Source organism: Lithobates pipiens, unplaced genomic scaffold, assembly GCF_037356315.1.
Source record: "Lithobates pipiens isolate NorthernLeopardFrog02 unplaced genomic scaffold, aLitPip1_a1.2 Scaffold_1, whole genome shotgun sequence".
In the NCBI taxonomy this organism is placed as follows: Eukaryota; Metazoa; Chordata; class Amphibia; order Anura; family Ranidae; genus Lithobates; species Lithobates pipiens.
The window spans coordinates 214,217,127-214,236,664 of NW_027507685.1; the positions used below are offsets into that span (position 1 = coordinate 214,217,127).

The window sequence follows — 19,538 nt, forward strand, 5'->3', positions numbered from 1 at the left end:
ACTGTGTGTGTTTTGTGCGTTTTTACTTTTTTGAATTTGCCGCCGTTCTCTGCTCCCGTGCGCCGTAACGTCGCAGGGAACGGAGCTTGGCAGCATTCAGCACTGTGAATCGAGCGGAGGACAGCTCGATCACACAGCGCGGAGGACATCGCTGGATCCAGGGGACAAGGTAAGTAACTCTCCCTGTGTCCTCTCCTGCATCCAGCGATGCGAGCCAGACTCGGGATTACCGCTAGGGGGGTTAAACAACTTACATTTAAATGCCCATCAATGCAGCCTTGTCAGTGTCCACCTGCAGCCTTGTCAGTGTCCACCTGCAGCCTTGTCAGTGTCCACCTGCAGCCTTGTCAGTGTCCACCTGCAGGCTTGTCGTTTAAAAATGGCGCTGATATACAGAGCCAGATGTTCTGTGTATCTTGGCGGCGCTTGATAGCTCTCGGGAACTTTCGGACGCACTCAGCGGCTCACGCGGGACTGCAAGAGCGTCTCAAAATCGCTGAGAACGGCCGAGAGGCTCACAATCGGCTGGGAATCTGCGTATAACACACACCCACGATTTTCCCCTGATTTTAAGGGGAAAAAGGTGCGTGTTATATGCCAATAAATACGTTAGTTTTCTTTTGGTGTTATTTAACCACTGGGTTTTTGTTTTGTTTTTTTACTAAACAAATAATTTTTTTTTAAAAAAGAAATAAATAAAAATAAGGTTTTTCTTAGTTTCTGTTACAAAATTTTGTAAGTAAAGTCATTTTTCACCTTCACTGATGTGCGCTGATTAGGGTACACTGATAGGCACTGATAGGCTGCACTGATGAGGTGGCATTGACTGACATCACTGATGGGCACTGATGAGGCAGCACTCATGGAGGAGGCACTGAGAGGCATCACTGAAATTCAGCACAGATTGGCGCCACTGGTGAGCAATGGCAGTCATCGCTGATGGTGCCCCCCCCCCTGTCCCGTCCCGTCCCGCCAGGAGAGCCAATTATTGGCTCTCCTCTACTCACAACCTGTCAGCGTGAATAGTGGAATGCTGATAACTGGCACTTCCCTATTTACACTGTGATCAGCTCTGATTGGTCACGGCTGATCACGTGGTAAAGAGCCTACGTCATAGGCTCTTTACCATGATCAGAGATGCGGTGTGTCCGGGCGAGGCTGGGTGCACACGAGTGGCTTGTTCTGAAGAACGTCATATGATGTCCAGGTACAAACACATATATACAGGCAGAGATACTCACCGCGTGGCATAGGCTGGTTTTACTTCATGAGGATTTCGTCGATCAGACCAGAATATCAACAGACGGTCAAATACTGGCTCAATATTGGCTACAACTGATCGGCCTTCTGGGAAGATTTGTAGGAGTCCCCCATGGACCTTAAAAAAAAAAAAATAAATAAATAAATAAATGCTGAAGGACAATATAAATTGTAATTTTTCATTTTTATATTTAACTAGTAATCAATCTTTAGGGTGAACACATCAGGATATACTTGCTGTGGATCATTTTAGCTCATTCCAGCATTGCAGAAGTAAAATCAAAGTGCGTGCTCTCTGTACCCCTACACCAACACAGGCTGAGCTTTGCAGTTTTGGTATAGGGGAGGGAGAAAGTATGTACTTGAGCTTCAGAAGATTTTACCCCTGGCATGACCAGGCCATTTTTTTGCTGTTTAGCACTGCGCTACTTTAACTGTAATTGTACGGTCATGCAACACTGCACCCAAACTACATTTATATCAATTTTCTTTCACACAAATAGAGCTTTCTTTTGGCGGTATTTGATCACCACTAGGCTATTTTTTTTATTATACAAATGAAAAAATATGAACATTTAAAAAAAAAAAAAAAAAAAAAATGATACTTTTTGCTATAAAACATAATCAATTAAAAAAAAAAAAAATCTTCATAAATTTAGGTCAAATTGTATTGTGCTATGTCTGGTAAAAAAAAAAAAAATAATCCCAATAAATGTATATTGATTGGTTTGCATGAAAGTTATAGTGTCTATAAAATGATCAATATCCACACACACACACACACACACACACTTATACATACACACTTATACATACAGTGGTGTGAAAAAGTGTTTGCCCCCTTCCTCATTTCCTGTTCCTTTGCCCCCTTCCTCATTTCCTGTTCCTTTGCATGTTTGTCACACTTAAGTGTTTCGGAACATCAAACTAATTTAAACAATAGTCAAGGACAACACAAGTAAACACAAAATGCAATTTGTAAATGAAGGTGTTTATTATTAAAGGTGAAAAAAAAATCCAAACCATCATGGCCCTGTGTGAAAAAGTGATTGCTCCCTAAACCTAATAACTGGTTGGGCCACCCTTAGCAGCAACAACTGCAACCAAGCGTTTGCGATAACGTGCAATGAGGCTTTTACAGCGTCCTGGAGGAATTTTGGCCCACTCATCTTTGCAGAATTGTCCTAATTCAGTTACATTAGAGGGTTTTCGAGCATGAACAGCCTTTTTAAGGTCATACCACAACATCTCAATAGGATTCAGGTCAGGACTTTGGCTAGGCCACTCCAAAGTCTTCATTTTGTTTTTCTTCAGCCATTCGGTGGTGGACTTGCTGGTGTGTTTAGGATCATTGTCCTGCTGCAGAACTCAAGTTCGTTTCAGCTTGAGTACACGAACAGATGGTCGGACATTCTCCTTCAGGATCTCTTGGTAGACAGCAGAATTCATAGTTCCTTTTATCACGGCAAGTCTTCCAGGTCATGAAGCAGCAAAACAGCCCCAGACCATCACACTACCACCACCATATTTTACTGTTGGTATAATGTTCTTTTTATGAAATGCAGTATACGCCAGAAATACGCCAGATATACTTGGACACACACCTTCCAAAGAGTTCCACTTTTGTCTCATCGGTCCACAGAATGTTGTCCCAAAAGTCTTGGGGATCATCAAGATGTGTTGTGGAGAAATTGAGACGAGCTTTGATGTTCTTTTTGCTCAGCAGTGGTTTTCTCCTTGGAACTCTGCCATGCAGGCCATTTTTGCCCAGTCTTTTCCTGATGGTGGAGGCATGAACGCTGACCTTAACTGAGGCAAGTGAGGCCTGCAGTTCCTTGGACGTTGTTGTAGGGTCTTTTGTGACCTCTTGGATGAGTCGTCGCTGCGCTCTTGGGGTAATTTTGGGCGGCCGGCCACTCCTGGGAAGGTTCACCACTGTTCCATGTCTTCGTCATTTGTGGATAATGGCTCTCACTGTGGTTCGCTAGATTCCCAAAGCTTTGGAAATGGCTTTATAACCCTTTCCAGACTGATAGATCTCAATTACTTTCTTTCTCAATTGTTCCTGAATTTCTTTGGGTCTCGGCATGATGTGTAGCTTTTAAGGATCTTCTGGTGGACCTTACTGTGTCAAGCAGCTCCTATTTAAGTGATGCCTTGATTGTGAACAGGTGTGGCAATAATCAGGCCTGGGTGTGGCTAGAGAAATTGAACTCAGATGTGGACAACCACAGTTATAGTATGTTTTAACAAGGGGGGCAATCACTTTTTCACACAGGGCCATGATGGTTTGGATTTTTTTTCACCTTTAATAATAAACACCTTCATTTACAAATTGCATTTTGTGTTTACTTGTGTTGTCCTTGACTATTGTTTAAATTGGTTTGATGTTCCGAAACACTTAAGTGTGACAAACATGCAAAGGAACAGGAAATGATGAAGGGGGCAAACACTTTTTCACACCACTGTACACACTTATACATACACACACATATATACTCACACACACACACATATATACTCACACATACATACACAAATATAATTAAATTATTATTATATTTTTATTATACATGATTTATGTAGCGCCAACAGTTTACGCAGCGCTTTACAATGTACAGGGGGGACAACACAAAAGGCACGGGAGGGCCCTGCTCGTAGAGCTTACAATATATATTTTTTTTTATAATAATAGCGTGGCAGACAATCTGACACTGACAGATACAGTGATCAGTGCTAATAATATACACTGTCACGATACTAATGACACTGGCTGGAAAGGGGTTAACATTTAGGGATAATCAAGTGTGCCTAACAATGTTTACTATGTGTGCGGTGTACAATTTTTACTGAGCAATGTGCTGCCTTTTTACTCCCTGCTTTGCAGGAAGAATAAAAACCAGCCCATCGCTATCGTCTGTAGAGATCTCTGTGCTGTTTACCAACACAGACCTCTCTTCTGTCGTTTGCTCAGTCAATCAGCAGGTTTGAGCCATAAATCATTAGCCACCCACTGGAACCCACTGACTGGCTTGTACTGTAGCAAATGATAGCACAGCCGGGACGGTGGGCACAGGTGCAGCCCCTACATGTACATGTATACATGTCGCTCTGCCGCAGTACATCTGCAATAGGCAGTCTGCAAGTGCGTAGCGCACACAACACAAATTTTGAAATCAGCAAGTGCGCTTGCTCCTGCAATACTGGGGATGAGCGTCCAATGTCTGCCATGTCCTAGAAGGCAGGACATAGGAGTAAGAGTATTTCGGCCAGGCTTCATGGGTGAAAGAAAAGACCTACAGGTAATGCATTTGCATTTATCATTTGACCTCCGGAAAATGTTCCCCTCTTCATAACCAGGCCATTTTTTACTATACGGCACTGCATTACTTTAACTGGCAATCGTCCGGCGCTGTACCCAAATCAAATTGTATGTCCTTTTTTTTCCCAGAAATAGAGCTTTCTTTTGGTGGTATTTGATCACCGCTGCGGTTTTTGTGAGGTTTTTTTGTGCGCTATAAATAAATAAAAAAAAAGAAAATTTTGAAAACAAAAGAAAAAAATATATATATTTTTCACTTTCTGCTATAAAACATATCCAATATAAAAACTGAAAAAAATCAAATCAAAAATGTAGGCCAATATGTATTCTGCGGCATATTTTTGGTAAAGAAAAAAAAATTCCGACAACCGTATATTGATTGGTTTGCGCAAAAATGTATAGCTTCTATAATCTATGGGATTTTTTTTTTTACTAGCAATGATGGCGATCAGTGATTTATAGTGGGACTGCAATATTGGGGCAGACATTCTAACACTTTTTGGGAACCAGTGACACCAATACAGTGATCAGTGCTAAAAAATCTACACTATTATAGTAATGACACTGGCTGGGAAGGGGTTAACATTAGGGGCGATCAAAGGGTTAACTGTGTGCCTAGCCAGTGTTTTACTATAATGTTGGAGGTGCTTTTACAATGGAAAAAGATTGAATTTATTCCCTGCAGGGACACAAAATCCACACCTTCCCTCCTGCCAGAACGGTGATCTGCCTTGCTTACCAAAGCAGATCAAGTTCTGTCTCTCTGCTTGATAGGCAGTAGCCGGAGGACAGAGTACTTGGCCCCACCCCAGAAGTGCCGGATCATGTATATCTGGTACATGTATACATATCTGGTAAAACTGCTATAGGGCAGTCAGTAAGCCCCTGGCGCTCGTCTGTCCAAGAGGGCCCAAACAAACAATTTTCTTTACTAATGGATGCACCTGTTGTCGGCACTGTATAAACCAGTGATGGCAAACCTTGCCCTCCCAGATGTTTTGGAACTACATTTCCCATGATGCTCATGCACTCTGTAGTGTAGGTGAGCATCATGGGAAATGTAGTTCCAAAACATCTGGGGTGCCAAAGTTTGCCATCACTGATATAAACGGTTTGTAGCATCAGCCACACAGTATACAGCGCTGTGTTCTGGCAGCAGTACTGGGACTTCTATCCTGCTTCGGGAATAGGAAGCCTTGTATTTTATGAATGAATGCAAGGCTTCCTCTGATTGGCTGAGGTGGAGATTGTGATGTTATCTGGCCACTTCTCCACCTCAGCCAATCAGAGGAAACCCTGGATTCAATCATAAAAGTACAAGGCTTCCTGTGAATGGCTGAGCAGCGCTCAGCCCGACTCAGTTTTGTTCTGGCTGTAGACAGGAAAGCCCAATACCGGTGCCGGAATACAGTGCTGTATACTGTCAAGGCTACAAATATACAGTGCCGACATCGAGTGCATCAGTTACCAAAGTAGTTTGCCAGCTTGGACAGAAAAGGGGCACCAGGGGCTGTTTGTAAAAACATTCTTTAATGCAAATAAAAGCTTTTTCAGCTAAAGCACAAAAAATAAAATAAAAATGCATCCTAAAGATAGAAGAAAACAGCTTTAACCACTTCTGCCCTGGAAGAATTTGCCCCCTAATGACCAGGCCATTTTTTGAGATATGGCACTGCGACGTTTTAACTGACAATTACGTGGACGTGCGACGTACCCAAACAAAATTGATGATTTTTTACCCACAAATAGAGCTTTCTTTTGGTAGGATTTGATCACCTCTACGGTTTTTATTTTTTGCGCTATAAACAAAAAAAAAGACCAACAATTTACTTTATGCTATAATACACATCCCAGAAAAATTATATAAAAAAAAAAAAAAGAAGAAAAAAAAAGAAATGTATTCATCAGTTTAGGTCAGCGATGGCGAACCTTGGCACCCCAGATGTTTTAGAACTAGATTTCCCATGATGCTCATGCACTCCGCAGTGTAGTGGAGCATCATGGGAAATGTAGTCCCAAAACATCTAGGGTGCCAAGGTTCACCATCACAGGTTTAGGCCAATATATATGCTACATATTTTTGGTAAAAAAAACAAAAACAAAAACGCAATAGGAGTCTATTGATTGGTTTGCGCAAAAGTTACAAACTACGGGATAGATTTAGAGACTTTATTTATTTTTTATTGTTTTTACTGGTAATGGAGGCGATCTGCGATTTAGTGGGCCCGCGACATTGCGGTGGACAAATCTGACCCCAAATTACACTTTTTGGAGACCGGTGACATTAATGCATTGATCAGTGCTATAAAAATGCACTGATCAATGTAAAAATTACACTGGCAGGGAAGGGGGGGAAACACTAGGGGGCGCTCAAGGGGTCAAGTGTGTTCTAACTGTTCCTGATCCCTGGGAACAGCAGATCTTTGTCATGTCATCTGGCAGAACGGGGAATCACCTTGTTTACATAGGCAAGTTCCCCGTTCTGCCTCTCCTCACAGTGATCGTGGGTCGCCGCTGGACATAGAGTCCGTGAGACCCACATAAACCCTCCTAGGGCGCATGCATGCCAACTATCCTCTGTGCACGGACCGACGTACAGGTACGTCAGTTCACACAGGAGAGCCGACCTGTCAACCTGCGCGAGTGGTTAAAGTGGAGTTCCACTCAGAGGTGGAACTTCCGGTTAGCCATCTCCTCCCCCCTCCGGTGCCACATTTGGTACCTTTCAGGGGGGAGGGGGGAGGGGGGGGGGGGGGGAACGGGTACCTGTTTTTGGCAGGTACCGTTCCCCACTTCCCGGGAGACAAGGCCACGGGCCAGTCTCTCGGAAGTTCGGCCCCCTCCTCCTTCCAATTAGAAAGTGCAGAACGCTTCACAGATGCGCTGTAGGGAGTGGGATGTGAAGCTGAAAAGCTTCACTGCCGGTTACCAGAAATGGCGGCGGCTGCACTCAACAGCCAATCCAAAGATTGGCTGGGGTGCCGACATTGCGGGCTCCCTGGACAGGTAAGTGTCCTAATATTAAAAGTCAGCAGCTACAGTATTTGTAGCTGCTGACTTAATTTTTCATGGGGGGGGGGGGGGCTGGACCTCCTCTTTAAAAAGTGACAAAAGTGACTTTATTTTTACATTTAGATGACTACATTCAGCGTGGTTTTAGTTCCATGATGTCTGCTTTTTGCAGTAAACTTCTACGCTTCTTCTGAGGTCAGAGAACTTTTGCTCTAATTTTCAATAATGCCCCAACCAAGTTAATATTTAGCAACTGACTTAAACTGACCATTTTGCCAGCTCTATGCTATTTATGGAGTTCAGCGAAATCCTAATTCCATTGCCAGCGGAGCGCACTTCCCCGAAACAATAAATACAACACTTACACCGCGTACACACCATCGAACATTCCGACAACAAAATCCATGGGATTTTTTCAGACGGATGTTGGCTCAAACTTGTCTCGCATACACAGTCACACAACGTTGTCAGAAATTCCGAACATCAAGAATGCGGTGATGTACGACGAGCCGAGAAAACTGAAGTTCAAAAGCCAGCGCGGCTCTTCTGCTTCATTCCGTGCATGCGTAGAACTTTGTGCGTCAGAATTGTGTGCACACGATCGGAATTTCCGACAATGGATTTTGTTGTCGGAAAATATGAGATCCAGATCTCAGATTTTGTGTGTCGGAAATTGCGATGCAAAATGTCCGATGGAGCTTATACGTGGTCAGAATTTCCAACAAAAAGCTCCCATCGAACATTTTCCATTGGAAAATCCAATAGTGAGTAGGCTGGGCCATACATGGTCGAATTTCGAAATATTTTTTCTCTTGAAAATCAGAAATTTGTGCGTTTTGTGATCCGATCATTGATTCTCGAAATTTGGCCAACCAAGCCTTCAATTTCACCTCCTGTTGCTACAGAAGAGAATTTTCGTTGCCGGGAATCTTCTTTTCTTTCCGGGAATTTTTTTTTTTTCTTGCGCATTTATTTTTCAAATTACATTTCTTGCATGATTCTCCCATCATGGATTAGAAAATCGTTCATGTCCGATTACTCAAATTTGATTGCTGCACGAAAATTGGCTGTTGCTGCAGCCCACTGATGGTGCGAAATACAAACGAAAATTCTAAGAGAAGATTTTCCAAAGAAAAATCTTTCGAAATTCGACCCACGTATGGAGGGATGAGCTCAGGAGACGCAGGATACGAGTCCTAACCCACCTGGGCTCTCCTGCCAGGAAACGGTCACTGCAAACCCTAAATCATAGGTGGGCAAGGCAATCTTGTCCATAGCTGCGGGGAAAGCCTTGGCTGCTTAGGACTGGTTGCCCGCAGTGACAGCTTCTTGGTGGGATAGTTTAGGGAACCAGGACTATTATCTGATCACACCTGAGCTTATGCTTGGTGACACAGTTTAGGCCAGTGGTTGTCAATCTATGAACTAAAGGGGGGCTCAAAATGCACCCCCGACATCACCAAAGGGAAGCACATAATGTTCAATATACACGTCATTACCAAAAATATTGCGACGCCTGTCTTTACACACACACGATCTTTAATGGCATCCCAGTCTTAGTCTGTAGGGTTCAATATTGAGTTGGTCCACCCTTTGCAACTATAACAGCTTCAACTCATCTGGGAAGGCTGTCCACAAGGTTTAGGAGTGTGTCTATGGGAATGTTTGACCTTTCTTCCAGAAGCGTATTTGTGAGGTCAGGCACTGATGTTGGACGAGAAGGTCTGATTCGCAGTCTCTGCTCTAATTCATCCTCAAAGGTCTTCTATAGGGGTTGAGGTCAGGACTCTGTGCAGGCCAGTCAAGTTCCTCCACTCCAAACTCGCTCATCCATGTCTTTATGGACTTTGCTTTGTGCACTGGTCCAAATCATTTGGTGGAGGGGGGGATTATGGCGCGGGGCTTGGCCCCTTAGCTCCAGTGAAGGTACTGTATTTGTGTATACTACACACTTTTTCACCCTGAAAATCGGGTGCAAATAGTGTGTGTGTGTTATACGCAGATACTGCAATTTGGGCTGCCTAGGAGGGAACGGGGAGAGGGGCGGGATGAGAGCCGCCAGATTACATACAGTGAGAATCTCCTGTTTACTCAGCGGCCTCTGTAATAGGAAGTCCCATCTCCTGGACCGACATTGGACCAGTGTTCTGTCCATCATAGAACTTTGTAGTAAAGAGGCCGCCGAGAAAACAGGAGATTCTCTGACGGCGCTCATCCCACCCCCATCCCTGTCCCCTCTGAGGCAGCAGTAATAGGAGGTGAGGCTGCAGATGGGCACTGATCAGGCTGTATTCATGGCAATGGTGAGGCTGCATATGGGCATTGATCAAGCTGCGATGATGGGCCATTGTGAGGCTGCAGATGGGCCATTGTGAGGCTGCAGATGGGCCATTGTGAGGCTGCAGATGGGCCATTGTGAGGCTGCAGATGGGCAAAGGTGAGGCTGCATTGATGGGCAATGGTGAGGCTGCATTGATGGGCAATGGTGAGGCTGCATTGATGGGCAATGGTGAGGCTGCATTGATGGGCAATGGTGAGGCTGCATTGATGGGCAATGGTGAGGCTGCATTGATGGGCAATGGTGAGGCTGCATTGATGGGCAATGGTGAGGCTGCATTGATGGGCAATGGTGAGGCTGCACTGATGGGCAATGGTGAGGCTGCACTGATGGGCAATGGTGAGGCTGCACTGATGGGCAATGGTGAGGCTGCACTGATGGGCAATGGTGAGGCTGCACTGATGGGCAATGGTGAGGCTGCACTGATGGGCAATGGTGAGGCTGCACTGATGGGCAATGGTGAGGCTGCACTGATGGGCAATGGTGAGGCTGCATTGATGGGCACTGATTCTCATTTTGCTTCAAAGTTCTTTATTTAAAAGAGTTTTTTTCCTGAAACTTCCCTCCTAAAATGAAGGCGCATGTTATATGCCTGTCCGTGTTATATACCGATACATACAGTAATTCTTAAGGCCTCATCATACCAAGATATTTTGGACAATTTCATGCTCCCAACTTTCTGCGAACAGTTTGGTGATGTCCCCTTCCTGTTCCAACATGACTGCACACAAAGCAAGGTCCATAAAAACATGGATCAGCGAGTTTAGCTTGGAGGAACTTGACTGGCCGCACCCAGTAGAACACCTTTGGGATAAATTAGAACGGAGATTGTGAGCCAGGCCTTCTCGTCCAACATCAGTGCCTGACCTCACAAATGCGCTTTCGAAAGAATGGTCAAAAATTCCTATTGACACACTTCTAAACCTTGTGGACAGCCTTCCCAGAAGAGTTGAAACCATTATAACTGCAAAGGGTGGGCCAACGCAATGTTAAACCCTACGGGTTAAGACTGGGATGCCATTAAAGTTGGTGTGCATGTAAAGCCAGGTGCCCCAATACTTTTGGCAATATATGCAGTGCAGGGACAAGTTCATCTATAAACCACGGCGAACATGCCAAACTGTGGCCTCCCTCCCCAAGATGTATGAGCATTATGTGTAAGCAAAAATCCCCCCCCCCCCCAAAAAAAAACACTGAGCACTAATCTGCAAGCTTACACCCGAAGCATAAATTCCTCCTCCGCCCAGTACAAATTGACCCCCCTGCTGAAATCCCCCTCTGAGCACAAATATTTGCCCCCCCCCCCATAAAAAAATAATATTTTCTCCTAGCACAAATCCTCTACCCATAAAATGTCCCCTTCTAGTACACATCTTCTCCCCCCACTTCAAATCCCCCCTCCCAGCACAAATTTCCCCCAAATCCCACCTCCCAGCACAAATTTCCCCCAAATCCCACCTCCCAGCACAAATTTCCCCCAAATCCCCCCTCCCAGCACAAATTCCCCCCCCAAATCTCCCTTCCCAGCACAAATTTCCCCCAAATCCCACCTCCCAGCACAAATTTCTCCCAAATCCCACCTCCCAGCACAAATTCCCCCCCCCCCCCCCCCCCAATCTCTGCTCCTAGCAAGAATCACCCCCAAATCCCCCCCAGCACAAATTCCCCCCCAGCAAGAATCGCTCCCAAATCTCACCTCCTAGCAAGAATCCTCTTCCTCCCGATTCAAATCCCCCTAAATGACCACTCTTAGCGCAACCCCCCACCCCAACAATACATACCCCCTGCCGCCCCCCTTCAAATTCCCCCAACACAAATCCCCCCCCAAATCTCCTCGTGGTGCCCCTCCACCACACACGATACCACAGTGCCAGGGCAGCTTCCCCTCCTGCCCACCCCTTGTCCCAGCCCTGAGTGTATGTAATGTTTTTGAGAACTGTCTCTGCAGATCGAATAGAGGAATGAGGGTCAGAGATTGTAGAAATGCTACATTGTTAGCTGGGGATATTCTGCAGAACACTGGGAACATTTTACATGATGCTAATAGAGCTCAATACCATTACCTTAATCATCGTCCCATTACAGACATCTAAAGGCCATGGGCCGCACCATCACGTGCCAAAGGGCTGCAGGTTGGGCACAAGGGTTTTAGGCATTCTTGAGCCTTACCTTTGTGTCCCAGTTTTGGTTTAGGTAGTATATGCAAGTTAAGCAGCGCCCATCTCTGTTTGGGTTGTCCACGTGCCGTACGTATCCCATCCCATTGCCAGGGTAACAAGCCACCATTCCCTAGAAGACAAAAAAATAAAAAATACCATTAACTATACAGTGTTCAGACATCTAGAAGTTCACAAATCCAGGAAATGTCATATACATTTCTGACTAGGTGGCATCGAACCCCAGTAAGACTGGCACAGATTTATCCAACAGTAGACGCCAATTGTTGGAGAGGGTGTGGGCAGAGGGGTACCCCTCTCCACATATGGTGGCTGTGTCCTTTGGTCAAGGGTTTCTGGCAGGAAATTGCCCCATGGGTAGAGAAGGTATCCTCTGGAAGAATTTAACTAACGCCCTTAAACTTTCTATTCCACGGGACAATGACATCAGCTAGAACATACAAGGAGAGTATAAGACCACACTTATTAAATGCAGCAAAACTACTAATACCCAGACTATGGAGAGAGACTATGGAGAGAGACTACACGACCGACTTTGATAGAATGGAAGAAAGAAGTGGATAGGATAATGGAGGCTGAAAGATGGAGATATACGGTCCAAAATAGAAAGGAAGAATTTAGGGAAAAATTGATAAAATGGGAGCTCCATTCAACAGAGATTGACTAAAGTGAGTTTTTTTTTCTTTTTTGGCGTGAGAGGGGAAGTTATGGGGCGGGCGGGGGCGTGGGGGAAGGGAGGAGAGCAGCACTGTCCCTTTTTTTTTTGTTTTGGGGAAGATAAGATATGGCATATGTAAATGAGAAGCTGGAAATGGCATACTATTTGGAATGGTCTGGTTTGTTTTAAAAAATGAATAAAAAATCTGGATTACAAAAAAAAAAAAAAACAACTATACAGTGTTTACACTGTAAAGACAGGAGGGCACAAATGCCTAGGGCAGTGATGGCGAACCTTGGCACCCCAGATGTTTTGGAACTACATTTCCCATGATGCTCAACTACACTGCAGAGTGCATGAGCATCATGGGAAATTTAGTTCCAAAACATCTGGGGTGCCAAGGTTCACCATCACTGGCCTAGGGTATTACCACCACCACATTTTAATTAATACAAGAGCCAAAGAAATCACAAACATAAGAAGGTCCAAGCGTTTCAAAACTAAACTCCAGCTTTAGGCAATGCCATAATTGCTGCAGTTGGAAAGCAAACAAGTTTCGGGGGATAAGCCCCCTTCCTCAGGGCATGTCCCCGGAAACGTGTCAGCTTTCAAACCGCAGCAATTATGACATTGCCTAAAGCTGGAAATGCTTGTATCTTCCCATGTTTGTGAGTATGTTTTTGTTTCTTGTATTTAATACGATTGGAAGTGGTAACGCACTAGGCGTTTGTGTCCTCCTGTCCCGTATCACAGTTTTGTCTGGAGTTTCCCCCTTGAGGAAGGTAGCATCGGGTTGAGCACTTCGTGTACACCATTGGATGTAGGACTGAGTGAGCACAGTGTTATTATAATCTTGTAGACAAAACCAATTTGGCTGTTTATGTGAATAGACAAGATATTTGTTAGTTTCACGTAGAGAATTAGGAAGTTCGGTAAGCTTTAATGGTCAGCTAATATGAGGCTGTGCTATGTCCGTACAGGGAAAAGCAATAGGTTTGTATTAACATCAGTCCCAACAACTGCACATACATACCTTCCCTTCACTCTCCTGGCGCCCTGTTCTACCGCAGAGCTGAGGATACTTTCCTCCTCACCCCATATGGCAGCGTTGCGTGTCTAAGTGGCTCATCACCAAGCACCATCGCTTCCATATGGGAGCAAGAAGAGTGAACCGCATGCTTCCCACACCAAGTACTGGGGTTTTGGATTTGCACCCGCCAGCTGAATGGAGTGGCAGGAAAGCAAAAAAACAACCTGTGTGCTATTGGCGGGGCTGGATTAAATGTTAACCTGTTGCCCCCACATGGGCAAAACATAAGTACATTTTCAGGATTGGGGTCGAGTCTGCGGGCTTGGCCAAAGGTTACCCTATGATTTGTTTTTAGGTGCGATTAGCTAGGTTATGAACATACTGTATAAGAAACGATATAGGCTCACAGCTATGATGAGCTCAGCATAGATTTACCTCAAAGCCCCGCAAAAGTGGCTGACACTTAATCTTTAATTTTAGGCCGATTGGGGAACCCACAAACCATGTAAACATGGAGGTTAAAATATGTCATCCACTCAACAAACTATTCTTATGTTTTAAAGCGGTAGTAAACCATAGCATTTAACAAAAAAATAAAAAATCCCCGTGAAGGCAATGGCATAATGTGCTAGTAAGCATTGCATATTAGCACATAATAAAATACCATAGAATGAAGCCCTCCAGTGTTGACTGTCACCACTGACAGCACTTCCATCTTCACCTGATCTTCCTTCCGGGTTCACAAGCTCCAGCAGCTGGAATGGCCGAGTCATGATGACATCACTGAAGGAAAGGAACGGGCATGACGTCACCATCTGCCAAAACAGCAAATATCTCCTAAAACAGCGCATGTTTAGGAGATATTCATTTTAATTCCGGTAAGCTTTATTATAAGCTTACCTGTAGGTAAAAAAAAAAAAAAAAGCAGACTTTACTACCGCTTTAAGTGATGTATTATATATTAAATCTGCTGCTATGAAAAGTCTCCTCTTTAGTAGTCTCCGTACTCTCTGGTCCAGCGATTCCACTTTTTTCACGTGTGCAGCAAGTAGAGATGCAACAAAATTTTGGCTGGTGTTTTCGGCATTTTGCAAAAAAGGAAACCAAGGCATGCAATATGCTGTATGTCCAAGTGGACTCTCTGTACAGATATAGAAGTATTTATATATAAAATATCAAAGTTGTGAGTAATATTTTCTACATTAAAGAAGTGGTACCATCCCTGAGGAAGGCGTTATTTTTTATTCATAATTTGAAACACGTTGGATGCCCCATCTGCTGGATTTTTTTCCATCAAATTACCATCACGGTGGAATTTACAAGCAAGTAAGCTGGGGGATACCAATTCTCACGCACTTCATGTACTTTATTATATCCTGTTTTTGGAATATTCTGATATATGCTATGATGTAATTTGTATGTTGTAAATTGTACGCTGTTCTCATATCAACTTTTTTTAAATGATGTTTTTCTAATAAACTATATATTTTTTTATGTTGAATTGCCTTTAAAGTCCCAAACATTAGGACATGCTCAGAATCTGGTTGGATAATTTTTTAGATTGCCGTTTATGGGCATTCTGGGAGGCAATATTGTCGCTTCCTGAGCATCTGTTTTTCAATCCTCAAACATATAGAAAAGAAGTAGCACCTACACAGAGGTTTAAAGGCTCCATCTCAAAATTACTTGCAAAAAAAAAAAAAAAAAGTACAAAAGAAATTGCCCCTGGAGGCCACAATACACCATAACATATAAAGTATTAAAACAAAAAGCAATAACTATTTTTTTGGGTAAGCTACCAACTTTTTTTATTTCAATTTTTTTCCCCTCTCTTCTATCATACACAATTTGGTATTTTATTTTGGACACTTTCAGGTTGCATTCACACATAAACGTATCGTATTCAGGAATTTTTCGGGCATTTTTTTAAGCTTTTTCAAAGTGTTTTTTGAAGTGTATTACAAGCGTTTTCACAGATTCAGGCGTTTTTGTTTAGCGCTAGGGGGAGGAGAGGGAGAGGAAATTAGGGTGAGTGTTTTCGGGCGTTTTACAAGCATTTGAGCATTTTACGAGCGTTTTTCTGCTCAAGTCAGCTGTTTCTATTGAAGTCTATGGGGGCCAAAAATGCTTGTAATCTGCCAAAAAAGAAGCTCATGTACTTTTTTGAGCTTCAGGCAACAAAACGCTGAGGTGCCATTGAAATGAATTTTGGTTGTTGGGCGTGGTGGAACTCTTGAGATGAGCGTTTCACAAGCTGAAAACGCTCTGGTGTGAATGCAGCCTCACAGCCTGTGAGCCCCTCTTCCCAGCCTCATGTTTTTGTGCCAGCTATACGATGAAACTGTCCTAATCTCTCCTGGCGGGCTCTACCTGCGTCACCGATTTAGGAGCCCTCACAATATCCTGTAGATAAATCACCCTGCGTCAGGGCCACTGCATTCCTGGAGGCCGTTCTTAAAGGGGCAATGCCAGTTTGTAAAACAAGAGAGCGTGACTAATTATTTTATTTCATGATACATTGAACGCATTTTAAGGGAAAAACCAAAAGCTTCTTCTGCTTTTACGGAGCATACAACTATTTATGACATCTTTACCAAAGTCGCACACAGTCTAGAGCCACTTTTGTCAAAAAGACAAGCTTTCCGTATATTTTTGGGATTGTGAATAGTAACTGGGGTACCCCGAGGTAACACACACACACACACAAACATGGGTGAAGGGCATACAGTATCAAGAGGGTTCCTGGTGGGAACCGAATCGGAGTCCCAACACTGCAAGGTAAGCAGGCTAACTTCTTAGCCCCCCTGCTGCATTAACCACTTGTCCCCCAGAAGATCCCCCTCATCAGGACAAAGGTAATTTGGAAAAAAGAAACTTTACTTTCTGCATGTAAAACACATCCAATAAAAAATGTTTAAAAAAAAAAAAATTTGAATTTAGGCCAATTTGTATTCTGCTACATATTTTTGGTAAAAAAAAAAAAAAAAAAAAAAAAAATTAAAAAATCCCAATAAGTGTAGTGTATATTAATTGGTTTACATGAGTGTTATAGCATCTACAACCTATGGGATCTTTATGGAATTTTCTTAATTTTTTTTATACTAGTAAAGGCGGCCATCAGTAACTTCCAGCGGGATTGTGATATTGCACCGGACAAATCGGATACTGAAACATTGTGGGAATCAGTGACACGAATACACTGATTAGTGCTAAAAATATGTACTGACACGGTACTAATGACACTGGCTGGGAAGGAGTTAAACAACTAGGGCGATCAAAGGGTTAAATGTGTGCTGCTTTCACCAGGGGAAGAGGAGATCGATTCTAGTCCCTGCTTTGCAGGAACACAGGATCGATCTCTTTCCCTCTGTCAGAACTGAGATATGCCTTGTTTACATATCTCAGTTATCTGTGTATTGCCGACGAATCGGAGGGCATCGAGTGCCCAACACCCGCAGAAGCAGTGCGCCCCCTGCAGACGGAGGTCCAGAATCTCATATATATTATATTACTCCATGCCCAATTTGGACATTTCACTTAGGGGTGTACTCACTTTTGTTACCAGAGGTTTACACATTAATGGCTGTGTGTTGAATTATTCTGAGGGGACAGCAAATGTTACACTGTTATACAAGCTGTACACTCACTACTTTACATTGTAGCAAAGTGTCATTTCTTCAGTGTTGTCACTTGAAAAGATAGAATAAAATTATATATATATATTTTTTTTTATACAGGATTTATATAGCACCAACAGTTTATGCAGCACTTTATAACTTGAGGGTAGACGGTACAAATACAATATACTTTAATACAGTAGGAATCAGAGTGCCCTACTACTTAGAGCTTACAATCTAAGGCCTCATTTAGACAAGGCAGATCCGCATGCACGAAGTCCGCCTCTGTCCGCCGGCTCAGCGGGAGTTCTCTCCGTTGATCTCCGCCGAGCCGGCGGATGATAGGTCCCTCTCTGCTCACTGAGGGGCTGTTACTGATTACAATTTTTGTGTTCGATTAATCGACTAATTTCGAATAATTATAAACGCACATGCAGATCCAACTACTTTTAGTCATGGCAACAGCAGAAGCCGATCCACACGGACAACAATGTTAAAAATCGGAGGTTATCAAATTTGCCTACACTTAGCTCACTGAATGATCCCAGTTAGCCACATCCATATTTACCATCACTGTCCAGTGACGTCACAGACATCAACATCACCAGACTCCTCCCCCTTCCCTTCGTTAACAGGCAGAGGCACTTGGGGAATGGGGGAGGAGTCCGGAGACGTCAATGTCTGTGACATCGCCGGATATCGCCGACGGAACTCCCTGAAGACCTGGAAGCCGGCGTATAATTTTAGCTGCTGAGCAAGAGAAGAAAGATATGATAAACGGCCTATACAGTACCAATAATAATGATTTCTGGTGCCTGAAAAACAAGCAGCTTTTTCGGAGATAGGGGTTTTTTATTTTTTTTATTATTATTTTTTTAGCGCTTGGTCCAGTTGACCATATGGCTGTAGACCGAGTAGATATTTACGAGTTCATATATTTTTTTTTATTATCATCTAGGCAGTATTTTGTTCATTTATTTACATATTTAATGATCACGCTAAAGCGGATTCTATTGTGTGCTGCATCCCTATGTAAAATTTTCAAATTTTACATATTTGGCAAAAGGCATTAAAGATCCCGACACACAAGTCATACTCTGTATTATCGTATGAAAACCCTATACATGGGTGTGCGGAGCTTCATTCAACTTTCCATGAGTAACAGCCAGAGGAACACAGCTCCTGCTCACAGTCATGCCAGGGTAAGACAACTTTTGGGTAAATCTTTGACGTTTAGAGAGATACAAATTTGCACCACAACACAAGCAGTATAAGACTTGCATATGTTGGAACATATTCTACCCCGACCATTCAATATCTCACCGCTCCCAAGGGGACAGCGATCACCAACACAATTTCCAATATAAAAAGATACAATCTGGAATTTGGTCGATCTATAGTTGAAGTTATCACGTAGTAGTAGAGTGGCAGAGGAAGAGGACGTACCAGGGGTTAACAGTGAACTGCACAGCCCACACACGTTATGTAGTGCCTCCATATACAGTTTCCTGTAACTACAGGACCTACGCAGCTAAAGATAACGCCGACGTCAGAGGCCAGGATTTGAACCGTGGCCTGGTGACTCACGAGTATCTGCCTGCTGAGACCTTCATCCAAACAAGGAGAGACAGAAACTACAGGACATGGACACATATAGGCGGGGGGCAAGTTATCACGCAATCGTTGTTCAATCCCTGTGTTCAATTCAACATGCATTGTTTTTGATGACCCATGACAGCACTTATAGTAGCCTCTCTGTTTTATGTATACCAATGTATGGGTTCCTAACTATAGGATGGATAAAAAAATCATTTGAGATGCATTTTTGTTGCAATTTGTGTTTCGGATTTCAGCAGAATTTAGGCTTTTTCAGAAAGTGACGAAAGAAATAGCAACACACAAATAAGCCTTAAGCCGGCCATACATGGGTTGAATTTCAAAAGAATTTTCTTTGGAAAATTATAACTAAGAATTTTCAGTTGAATTTCGCAACATTAGTGGGACCATTTTAGTGTGGTCATCAAATTTGAGTGGTCGGGTATGTTTGAAATGTTTGGAAAAACAAATGTTCTAATCCAGGGGTCTCCAAGAATTTTTTTTTTTTTCAAATAAAAGGGCCAGCTT

The 19,538-nt window shown here is 43.4% G+C and overlaps 1 protein-coding gene across 3 annotated transcripts in view; it reads right to left on the reverse strand.

Moving 5' to 3' along the window:
• Positions 1-19,538, reverse strand: part of EGLN2 (egl-9 family hypoxia inducible factor 2) — a 62,408-nt gene that overhangs the window by 13,047 nt on the left and 29,823 nt on the right. For 2 of the 3 annotated variants that reach the window (XM_077482140.1, XM_077482149.1), the window contains exons 3-4: positions 12,102-12,221; positions 1,242-1,378 (exon numbers count right to left, since the gene is read on the reverse strand). In XM_077482140.1, the coding sequence (XP_077338266.1) occupies positions 1,242-1,378; positions 12,102-12,221 (257 nt within the window). Of the gene's footprint in view, positions 1-1,241; positions 1,379-11,995; positions 12,222-19,538 lie in introns of those variants that run through there. The other variant, XR_013274547.1, reaches the window with a different exon arrangement.